The following is a 10,242-nucleotide window of genomic DNA, read 5'->3' as shown; positions in this document are numbered from 1 at the left end:
TTCGGGTTCTTGCACCTCGCAAGAAGATGTATACATTCCGTTGACTGTATGCTCCCGTGTTGCATTGTATACTTCGTATTGCCTTTTCTTCTTCATGGCTACATTGGTAACAAACGTGCGCGATTGGACGCGCGTAGCAACTTTTTGCGTCTTCCATTGACTCATCATGGACCCGTTTGGGCGGAATCGAACGGACGTCTTCTGTGGTGATGTCATTGCTTTCGATACAGGCGCAGCAGCATCGTCCCACGTATTCGCCTTGCGCTTGCGGCTGCCCTTCTTCTTGCTTCCCTTCCGTATACCCATTTTCCTCGAAAATGGCTGGTCGATACCAATAGCGTGATTTCATTGGCCAAGAAGACATGCAACCACCAGATCGTATATTATAAACTACGACAAATGGCTACATACCGGTTGCTAAACGGCAACACGTCTCGTGTCTCTATTTATGGCCTAAAAGAACCTCTATCTACCCGTGCTACACTTGTCCCTCCTTCCCAAACACGCGTGCAAACCACGTCTTCATCCTCTTGCCCATCGCTCCTCCCTCGTCACTCGCTTTCCTCGTTTCCTGCTTCCCTCGACCCTCCTGTTGCTTCCATCGCCCCTTTTGATCCTGTTGCCATCGCGTGTTGCGGCCATTCTCCACCCCACTTGCCCACCGCGTTTTCCTCTCTTCTCGATCATACGTTGTATTCACAAGCCCTTCCTCCACGAGTTCCAACACACGCGCTTTTAACTCCAATGCCAAACGATTTTCCACAAACGTCTTGTCAAAGCGAAACGATAGCCACAAGTATAAATCAATGATTTTTGCTTTAATTTCAATTTCTCCTAATGCTTCGGCCGTACGCGGGGCAACTTTTGGCAAATAAATGTCCAATTTCACCCGTTGCTGCAACGAATGGGCCCGTGCGTACTCAAGGAAAACACGACGGGCCAGTGGGTTACGTAACCCCACCGGCGACATGCAAAACGTAAACCGATCCGACAACGTTAAGTTCGTGTCCCGCAATACCGAAGCCGCGTCTTTCATGTCATGAGAATTGCACATGAAATACGCCCCATCCAATCGGGCCAACATCACGTACTTATCCACTAAATCCGCTAAATCCGTAATCATTGGCAACTGTTTGGCAAATTCCACCATCTGATCCGATGTGGGAAAAAGACCGGCCGACGTTAAGTTCGAAGGCACGTGATCGTACGAATCTTGAACGTACCGTAAATCCGTTTCACTAAGACACGTGACTTCCCCAACATCATAGTCACTTGTAAATCGTCCGGCACGACCCGCAATTTGCTTCACAAGTGCCGACGGGATGTCTACCATGCCACCGTGAGGACCGCTGTACTTTTGGACCGTAGAAAACACCACTCGTCGAATATTAAGGTTTAATCCCATGCCCACGGCATCCGATGCCACGAGAATGTTGTAGTCATTTGTACGAGCATTAAACAATTGCGCTTGATGCGATCGGGTCTCGGGAGGCAATTGACCGTAGATAATGCAACACTTTTGTCCCGTTTGGACTTCAATTTCCCGTTTAATACGAAAAATCTCTCGACGTGAAAACGCAACAACACAATCCCCGCGACGTACCGAACTGTACGATGGTAAATGGGACGAGGCTACTATTAAAGGCGATCGACGCGTGTACGTACGCACTTCAAACTCATCGCCCGTGGTGGCGGCAAACTTTTGAATCAACTCGACGGCTTCGGATGATCCACAGACGTGGATCTCATGGGCTTGAAGACCAAAGAAGGCACGGGTCCACGCCCATCCGCGTTGTAAGTCGCCAATTAATTGAATTTCATCCAAGACGGCCACATCCCATGTTTTTGTAATTTGGGCCATTTCGACCGTACAGGAAATGTGTGTAGCGTAGGGAACAATTTTTTTTTCTTGTCCGGTCACTAAAGATGTGTACAGTCCATCAGCATTTAATCGTTCATAAATCTCCAAAGCCAGTAATCGAAGTGGACCACAATAAATACCACCATGGGGGCCGGCTTGTTTTAAACGGGCAAGTGCTTGATAGGTTTTGCCACTATTTGTCGGACCTGCGTGGTAAATGATTTTTCGTTTCATGGCCGTGGCAAATGGGTACATTTGATGGGGTAACCGCAAATCAGTAAGTTGCTGGAGAGAGAGCGCTTTGGTTTTCTCAGGGTCCGTGGGGACGTAATTCTGGGCTTTGGCATAATCGACAAAGTACGGATAAAAAATGAACGAACTATGACGAGTCTTATCGTCCAGAACCTGGATCGTACACTTTTTTTTTAGACACAAAATACATTTCATATAGGTTCGTAGAAGAAAAAAGGAGCGTACCCGTCCAAACGATTCGAGTTCCGCTTGATTTTCAAAATATTGAAAAGGTTCCTTTAAAAACGATTTACGAAAACTTGAGGACGCCATGGCCCATTCGGCCGCGTTCATACCCGCTTCCATTATCAGTTCCTTGGCTTGAGAATTGCGTGGAAAGTGGCGCATGCGGCGATGGATTCGCTTGGCAATCTCGGAGGGCCATTTGATGTTTGGGGTACTCGAGAACTGACGACAAAGGGGTACATGAAGGGGTACATTGGTGTCCTTGAAGGGACACGTAAAGCGGTAAGTGGTAGGTCGTGAGGCAACTGATGAAAGCACGAGGTGTTGGGAAGGATACCAATGGCGAGTGGACACGGTGGATCGTTGGACGGCCTTTGAGAGCGGACGAGCACAACGTCGCACAAGCATTTAGAACTGATGGCAGGCACAATCAAACGTCAAGTGTGGACCACTTGAAATCCTGGGGCGTATCCCAGCACATGACAAAGGGTTACCACTATCAAAAATGTTGACGATCATTGAGCATTTAGATTGTAATCTAACGGAATTTTTGACATAAATTTCTTGCAATATAATTGTGCATTAAAAAACGCTCACGATTTTATTATTACAGATGGACAAACTTACATATACTATAATTACACAGCGACTTCGTAGACAATAATGGTGTTGAACGTTCGATGCTTCAGTGTAACCCCCCGACATAACAATAGCATCCTAGGGTGCAAACTTATCGCGCTTGTGCTGACTCAATTCGATCTACGAGATGAATTCTTATACAAGTAATTAATAACCGAAAATACCAACGAATTGGTAAGATTCACGCCATTAGAAGATTGTAAAATATTTTATTGTTTTCGTAGATTTCGACTTGCTAAATATGCCGACACTTAATTTCGACAAACTCTTTTTGCGTCGCTGTCTCTTTCTTAACGTCATACCACGCCCCCACTCGGTCGTCCACCCAATAACGAGTGGTTCTTGCGCTGGTCACTATAACTGGGGTACACGGCGTCACTTTCGTTGCTATTCGATCGACTCAAATTATTGGTAAATGGAGCCGTTAGGGGTACATTCCCAACCTGTCGCTGGTACCCCACGGGTTTGGGCCCGGCATTACTAGTATTGCCATAATGCGACTGCTGAAGGTTCTGTGGGGTCGTGTACGCGTGTCCAGTAAACGATTGGGAAGGCGTTGGTGCCTGTCCGTAAGTCTGTTGTGTAGCATTGACGCCAAAACCTCCCGACGATTCCGTGCGTACAAATTGGGTACGCGTAACCTCGGCACTCTGTTGAAGAGCAATGGCCAAATCCCGTTCGTAGGTCTTCCGAAAGTATCGAATTTTTTCCGCACGTCCCGCCGAGCTTAAGTATCCCGTAATTGACAATGCAATAACAGAGGCTAAACAGACCCAAAAACTGTACCCATAAAACCAGCATTGCCACTTGGTATCATCAGCCTTGCAACTTGAATAGGCCGAATTAATGGTATCAATTTGGTACAGTGTCTGTTGCAATAGTGCGCCCCAAATGACCAACGACACGGCCAATAACAAGGCTGTTTGGTTAGAAATAAAAAAAAAAAATAAGTCTTTTTCGAATCGATTGAAATAAAAAAAAAAAAAGACGTCACTTACATCCCACGAGGGTACAAAAGGACACAATCCGTTCCATGTACCCTGCCGAAGGACTATAAACCGCTCCAATCGCTGTGAGTAACCCCACGACCGAAATGGCGGCACCTGTGGCCGTTGTCGCTTGTGCCGATCGCATTCGTTTACTGCAGAGCGCATGGTGAAAATCCGCACCATCTCCAAGCATATAATTTGGGGTTGTATAATTTTGGACACAAAAGTCGGCATACTGCAAGACCGTGGCGGACGCGTAAAAGGGCGATTCGAGGCTGTTGGTCGAGTAGAACGCAAAGAGTCCGTACCCTTGATACACGTCTTTGCCGTCGCGACGATAGTGCTGTTGAAACCACGCGGGGTACGCCAACGCATAGAATGCTGTACCCGCCGAAACTAACGAAAGGAATACCGCTGCAACAATGGCAAAACCTGCGTGAGCGGACGAGGTTTTTGCGCTGAAGCACTGGCAATTCATTACGTACTTAAAACGGTATTTTTCATAAACATGGTGGCCACGACGAGGGAGAATCCTCGAACAAGGGGGTATACGGGGTCCGCGGGATCGACGCACGTGACACCGCTTTATTAAAGAGGGCCGCAAGTCTCGCGAAGCCACGATAGGAGTGAAGAATTCGCTGTGGAAAACAAACTCGGGCTGATCGCTTGGCTGAACGACTTGCTTTTTTGCCGTAGTTACGAGACTTTGCAGCTGGCAAACTGACTGGATTTTGTCCACCTAGGGGTGGGGGAGATAGGTAGACTCAGCCAAAACCGAACTCGATATCGGTACACTGAAAAAGTCGGTAAACTGAAAAGGCCGAAAGAACCATCATCTTTCTTCTACGAGCTGAAGCTTGATACCCCGTTTGACGCAATCCACGTGTTTATATGGGCGATTTAGAGTCATTCTATCGATGGACAGAGCTAAAGTAGCTCACAGAACTCTTTACAATCAGTCATGTTATGAACGGGGACGACTCTTTCAGTTTTTAGTCGATAGGTTTTAGAGACACCCTTTAATAATATCGGTACTACCGTCTAGTTGCCATTGCAACTATACTGGTCACCATTCGTCATTCAAGGTCATCGACTTGCCCTGAAAGACTTGACCAAATGCTTTATCCAGAATGAATACGAGCACGGCCTTATTTCACCCACAGACTGGCCGTCTTGGCTCAAAAGCGTATGCTATCGGACGCTTCCTATTTTGTTAAATGGCTCACGGTAGCGAGTGCTGCGCCCATTGCGTAGATCGATGAGCCACTTAGCGGCATAGTGATCGACATAATGTTTTCTAAGTCGACAAAGAGGCCGTTTCCTATTTTCGTTTCATGAAAACATTCGAGTCCAAATACATTTTTTTCCATAATTTATACCATGTCCTCGTACCGACAGGAAGGGGTTTAAAGACCCGATGCGATATATAAGATCCCCTATTGAATGACATAGTCACTCTCTCACTTACACGGAAAAGCACGGCCGGAGCCAAACGAATCAATTTGCCGTGTACGTTGTTAACTGGTATTGGCTTATAAGCGACAAGTAACAAAGATAAAGGGTGGGCATTCCCATGATGCAAATCGTGTTGGCAACGACTCTTTAGACGCCATAAACTCGTACGAACGTATTGCAACCACCAGAATATGGCCGTCCAGGTGATGTGCGGAGTAGATTGGTAAACTTGTGGACTTTTGGACAAGAAAAAGAGTCGTCGTGGCCTTACATTGCTATTTTCGTTCTTTAATACATCAATTTTGTAAGAAAAAAAGTCGTGTAGTAAAATTGTGACGAAAAGGATTAGGTGCATTCCGATTAGTAGAAATCCATTAGTATGACGAGAGTGGCTACACTCGTTGTCATTGTCATAAATAAACGACTGATCTGAATATTGTGAATCAGACGTTTCCTGTGCTGACATTCGGACGTAGTTGCGCCATTCACGTTACGTTTATTTTGAACTACTACTATTAGCGACGAGTGGCTGGTGGAGGCGAGCAAGTTCAGCGGCATGCCAATACTACGTCCCCTTTCCTTCGTTCGAATGGCGTAAAGATTGCACCTTACGAGAGACTAGATCTCGTAAAGACGGTGTTTCAAAGTAGGGGTTTCATCCTCAATTTGCAATATACATATATGGATACTTGGCACCTTATCAATCTTATTCCCGATCGCTTGCATCTTTATTGTGGCTGTTGGTACTGAGTTATTATGAATTGCATTGTGATGATGGCAATCGGAACACTTGACTTTGGAGTCGGTGCTCGCATTTTGAATGTAGAAAGCTTTCTAAGGCTTGAAAGCGGACAGCTCTTATCGAGCTCGCAGCCAGCCTAAGAAAAGGCACCAATATTATATTACGCTGATCAATATAAGACCTTTTGAACCGGGAGGGTCCATTATCACTGTCCCACGTTTGTAGTGACTTGCCAATTCCAAAGAGCAACAGCGGTTATAGTGGCAATATTTCTCAAGGTTATACAGTGCACAGTACATACAAACCAATAATTCACTTAGATTCGATTCAGCTTGACAAAAGAAAAATGAAATATTTTTGAATCGAATGGCGGTGCAGAAACGAAACAAACTTCTTCCATCCTTGCGACAAACGCATTGCGTTATCAAAAAAAATTACTGAAATAATTATCCATTAAAAAAAGGAATTGGTGTAACTGAACCGCCCAAACGAGGCTTTTCACAAAATTGTTTATCAATTGTTTATCGCGAGTATTGACGACGCAGAATATGGCCTCTTCCTTCAAGGTCCTTCCTCTACAAAACGTACTCGACAAATCTTGTCTTGTTCTGCAGATAATCAGTGGACCAGAAAGTGAGTGCTTGTTTCACATGGCACTCACTCGATGAATGTATCGCAGCTTTCAAGGGGTTTTCCATCTCACGCGATTACGACTCCATTTCTGCAACTAAAAGGAGGCACTACTAGATCCGCTATCGCAGCTGACTTCCAAGTCCAGTGAGTCGACAACAGATGGAAAAACCTCTGCCTCTAAAATCAAAAGCGTTTCATCTGTTGTCCGTACATCGTTTCTTTGAAGCCCGCTCTTCTTCAGTAGCGACGACGGCATCTGTTGTCGTAATAACGAGGCCTTCAAGCCTTTGCTTCTTGCCATGCGCATCTATGTGCTTCATCATAACGTCGATCGTGGAGACTGGCAACGACGCTGCACACTTTTGCGACACGAAGTGACACATTACAGACGCGACCAAATGGTTGTAAAAAGCGAGAACCTTATTTCACACTCGTTGAAAGCGATACATTTAAACATTTAAAACGTACCTTGACTTTCGATTATTATTATTATTATTATTGTTCCTTGAAACTCGTCTCTATATACCGTACAAAAATTCACGATGACTCCTCTCGTGCTATCCCGGCGCGTCCCAGAAAAAAGCTGATCGTTTTGACAAGCAGTTGGGGGTTGTCGCATTCCGTTTATTTCTGCTGTTAATTCCCCTGATCACAAAACGGGACCCTGACGTCCTTTTCAGCCATAATTCCTTTTAACGGGACTTCCATTTACGTGTGTTGCGAGTATAAAACGGTTTGAAGAAAACAAAAAAAAACAATTGCATTTTAAACTTCCTTAGTGTGTTGCAACAATCGATCATTTTTGCTTTTGGCATCTCTAGAGCTACCATGGCTCCTCGTGACAACTCGTTCTCGGTAGTGCACCAGCAGCCCCTCGTTCAAGAGCAATATCACGTGTATCTACAGCCATTCCATCGCTCTCCGCACAACACCTTTCCTAGTCATGGCCGTGTCCACAGGCTTCCTAATATGGCAACTCTACTCCGACACCATCACGCAACACAGCATCGAGAATCGATTACATCGGCCCGTGATTTCTCCAGCAACTTTGTACGGCACCGTACCCCCGTTCTCAAATACCTTTTCCAATGCCCGCAATTTGCCACACCGATGAAAAAACCTCGAAATGGCGTTAGCCACTGCGAAGTGGAACCGATTGGCCAAGACCTTGACTGTAGTATGGGAGACAGGACGTCGACCTTAGGTATACGCAATCAAGGGCAGTCAAAGGCCTCGCGGTATTTACGGGAAATTGATCGACGACACATTTTATTACGAATCGCGCAAGGGGAAAAGCAGTCGGCGTTGGCAAAAGAATATCACGTTAGTCGAGCAGCTATTTGCAACCTTAATAAGCACCGCGCGGAAGTGCTGTCCCGTAAGCATGAACACCCTCTGGCCAAACATCCGAAGCGAAGAAATTCTACCAAAGTGAAGAATCTGATTCCATTAAATGGAATCCTTTGTAGCCACTTTGTTGACAGTGGAGTAGATAAGAGAATGTTGGTGTGAGTAATAATGAACCTAATTTTTAGCTCTTTTCTGTATAAGAAACGTAACTCATGTATAACCATTTTTCAGTTGACATTCTGCTTGCGAAACATTTACGCTTTATCGAAGATTTATTTGCTATTGATAAAACGCAACCACATTGTGATTTATGAAGTCTTGAAGGTTTTACCTTTAAGACAGCGGCTTCGTCGCTTAAAATTCTCCAAAACTAAATTTTATGCGCCTCCGGTACATGAATTAACACGCGCACGGCATGTTGCCCCATCATGGTAATAACGGATTGTTTGTTCTGCTCAAACTCGGCCCTGCAATTGATTGATCACCGTTCACAGGTACAATATAAAAAACGAAGAGAATAAAAAAAGAATCATACTGCATCTTTTCAATATCACGCTGAGTTGCATCCTCCAACACGCTTGAATCTTCGCCCATCAACTATTTAAAAGAAAGAATAAAAGAGGACAATCATCTTAGCCAGTTTCCTTTCTTTTCTCTCTACCAATAAATTCGAAAATTGTGTCGCAACTTTTCCTTACGTCATTGTTGCCATTCATTTGGAAATTGCGCTCCATTTGTTTGCGATAGGCCGTGATTTCAGCCTCTGCCTCGAGTTTGGCCTGCTTGAGTCGCTCGCCGCGTTCTAAGGAAGTTTACGTGCACGCAAATGGAAAAAGCCAGACTTTATACATCAGATACGAAAGCACTGTCTTGTAAGAGCTCACCTTGACGCGCCTCGGTGATAATTTTAGACGCCTTGCTCTCAGCAGCCAGCAACTCTTTAATGCTCTGATTTGCCGCCATGACAGATCTTTGTGTTTTGCCAAAGGCATTTGTAAATAAATTTGTCGGAAATCGGGTAGTGATTGGTAGATATGAAAAACGCATAATTCTTTATTGTATCAAGGCAACAATCCTAATTAATCATGCAAGCTAGTCTTCTGGCAAATTCGATTAAGGCACTTGCTTGTTTTTTTCCCACTGCAGGAGCATGGAGATATCATTTCGAAGGTCCATAATGCAAGCTTGAAGCTTCTTCATTTCCATCGGATCGTGTTTACGCTGTTTACTCAACACGTCGACGCGATGCAAATAGCGCTTTTGCCATATGTTGCTATACGTCGGATCCTAGCACCCATTTCGCAACATTAGACCCTTTGCCAACTCATTTTTGATTCGTAATCACCCCACCTTTTTCGTAATCGTATGGTAAAAGGAGTTGCCAAGCACAGCAGTAAAGCCAATAAAGTACGTAATCGGTTCCATAACATCCCACGAGTAAACGTCCCAGACGCAATACATCAGTGACCCATAAAAACTGGTCAAACTCGTAAGACCGACCCATTTTTGCAAATTTGGTAAACGGCGGGCCGCTAACGCCACTTCTTTCTCCACTTGCTTTAGTTTCTTTAATGACCACTGGAGCTCCGCCAGTTGTCGCTCCTTGACTTTGCGGTTATGTTTAATGTTGTAGACCTCCGAATCCAACGCGTTCTGTAGCGTTAAAAGACTCTCCATACTCTACCCATCACTCACGCAATCATGTCAACAAAAGACCCATTCTCGTCGTTTGAATACGTAAACAACGCACATATGGTCGCAAAATTAATGCATTTTCCAGTTGCGGGTTTCGGGATCGATCAAAGTGGACCACAAGATTCCGGCGTTGCAATTCTCGTAGCCACTTGGTGGCAACTTTCTCTTCCGCACCTGCATTATGGCACATTCGGTAAAATTCAGGCAATGGCAACTACAACCACCGCACCCACCATTAGCCACAAAGAAAATAAAAAAACAAGGGCTTTTCGGGCACCTACAATTAGTTGCGACTTTTTTTCAATCTCGGATTTCACGGTAGCAAAGGCCACATTTTCCTCTCTAACTCTTCGACTGTCCATTGCAGCAGCGTCACTTTCAATCAATACGCTAATGTGGTT

General features: G+C 45.0%; 5 protein-coding genes across 5 annotated transcripts; 1 reads left to right on the top strand and 4 right to left on the bottom strand.

The window, feature by feature from the left end:
• Window positions 1-291: 291 nt before the first annotated feature.
• On the bottom strand, window positions 292-2,911 carry CCR75_008696 (uncharacterized protein). The gene is made up of 2 exons (XM_067966746.1): window positions 2,339-2,911; window positions 292-2,266 (listed from the first exon to the last, which is right to left on the bottom strand). Exons 1-2 carry the CDS (start codon window positions 2,744-2,746, stop codon window positions 479-481), a joined length of 2,196 nt encoding a protein of 731 aa, XP_067818965.1. The 5' UTR covers window positions 2,747-2,911; the 3' UTR covers window positions 292-478.
• Window positions 2,912-3,148: 237 nt separating this feature from the next.
• CCR75_008697 (uncharacterized protein) lies at window positions 3,149-4,632 on the bottom strand. Its single transcript, XM_067966747.1, has 3 exons — window positions 4,452-4,632; window positions 3,976-4,380; window positions 3,149-3,896 (listed from the first exon to the last, which is right to left on the bottom strand). The coding sequence occupies exons 1-3, from the start codon at window positions 4,474-4,476 to the stop codon at window positions 3,274-3,276; spliced, it is 1,053 nt and encodes a 350-aa protein (XP_067818966.1). The 5' UTR covers window positions 4,477-4,632; the 3' UTR covers window positions 3,149-3,273.
• A 2,358-nt stretch (window positions 4,633-6,990) lies between these two features.
• On the bottom strand, window positions 6,991-7,179 carry CCR75_008698 (uncharacterized protein; the record flags this gene model as incomplete). The annotated part of the gene is made up of 1 exon (XM_067966748.1): window positions 6,991-7,179. One exon carries the CDS (start codon window positions 7,177-7,179, stop codon window positions 6,991-6,993), a length of 189 nt encoding a protein of 62 aa, XP_067818963.1.
• A 364-nt stretch (window positions 7,180-7,543) lies between these two features.
• CCR75_008699 (uncharacterized protein) lies at window positions 7,544-9,193 on the bottom strand (the record flags this gene model as incomplete). Its single annotated transcript, XM_067966749.1, has 4 exons — window positions 7,544-8,613; window positions 8,682-8,743; window positions 8,845-8,948; window positions 9,031-9,193. 4 exons carry the CDS (start codon window positions 9,191-9,193, stop codon window positions 8,517-8,519), a joined length of 426 nt encoding a protein of 141 aa, XP_067818964.1. The 3' UTR covers window positions 7,544-8,516.
• On the top strand, window positions 7,625-8,308 carry CCR75_008700 (uncharacterized protein; the record flags this gene model as incomplete). The annotated part of the gene is made up of 1 exon (XM_067966750.1): window positions 7,625-8,308. One exon carries the CDS (start codon window positions 7,625-7,627, stop codon window positions 8,306-8,308), a length of 684 nt encoding a protein of 227 aa, XP_067818696.1.
• Window positions 9,194-10,242: the final 1,049 nt, after the last annotated feature.

This window comes from Bremia lactucae, linkage group LG13 (genome assembly GCF_004359215.1).
Source record: "Bremia lactucae strain SF5 linkage group LG13, whole genome shotgun sequence".
Classification (NCBI taxonomy): domain Eukaryota; phylum Oomycota; class Peronosporomycetes; order Peronosporales; family Peronosporaceae; genus Bremia; species Bremia lactucae.
The sequence above is the reverse complement of the archived record's forward strand: the minus strand, read 5'-3'. Positions and strand labels throughout refer to the sequence as shown.

Excerpts from the sequence above, each read along its gene's own strand:
- CCR75_008696 (XM_067966746.1), bottom strand. The coding sequence starts at position 2,746 with ATGCTTGTGCGACGTTGTGCTCGTCCGCTCTCAAAGGCCGTCCAACGA. Across the intron at positions 2,267-2,338 it reads AACTCGAATCGTTTGGACGG|GTTCTGGACGATAAGACTCG; the intron begins GTACGCTCCTTT and ends TGTACGATCCAG.
- CCR75_008697 (XM_067966747.1), bottom strand. The coding sequence starts at position 4,476 with ATGTTTATGAAAAATACCGTTTTAA. Across the intron at positions 4,381-4,451 it reads TATGAAAAATACCGTTTTAA|CGGTATTCCTTTCGTTAGTT; the intron begins GTACGTAATGAA and ends CCATTGTTGCAG. Across the intron at positions 3,897-3,975 it reads CTTTTGTACCCTCGTGGGAT|CCTTGTTATTGGCCGTGTCG; the intron begins GTAAGTGACGTC and ends CTAACCAAACAG.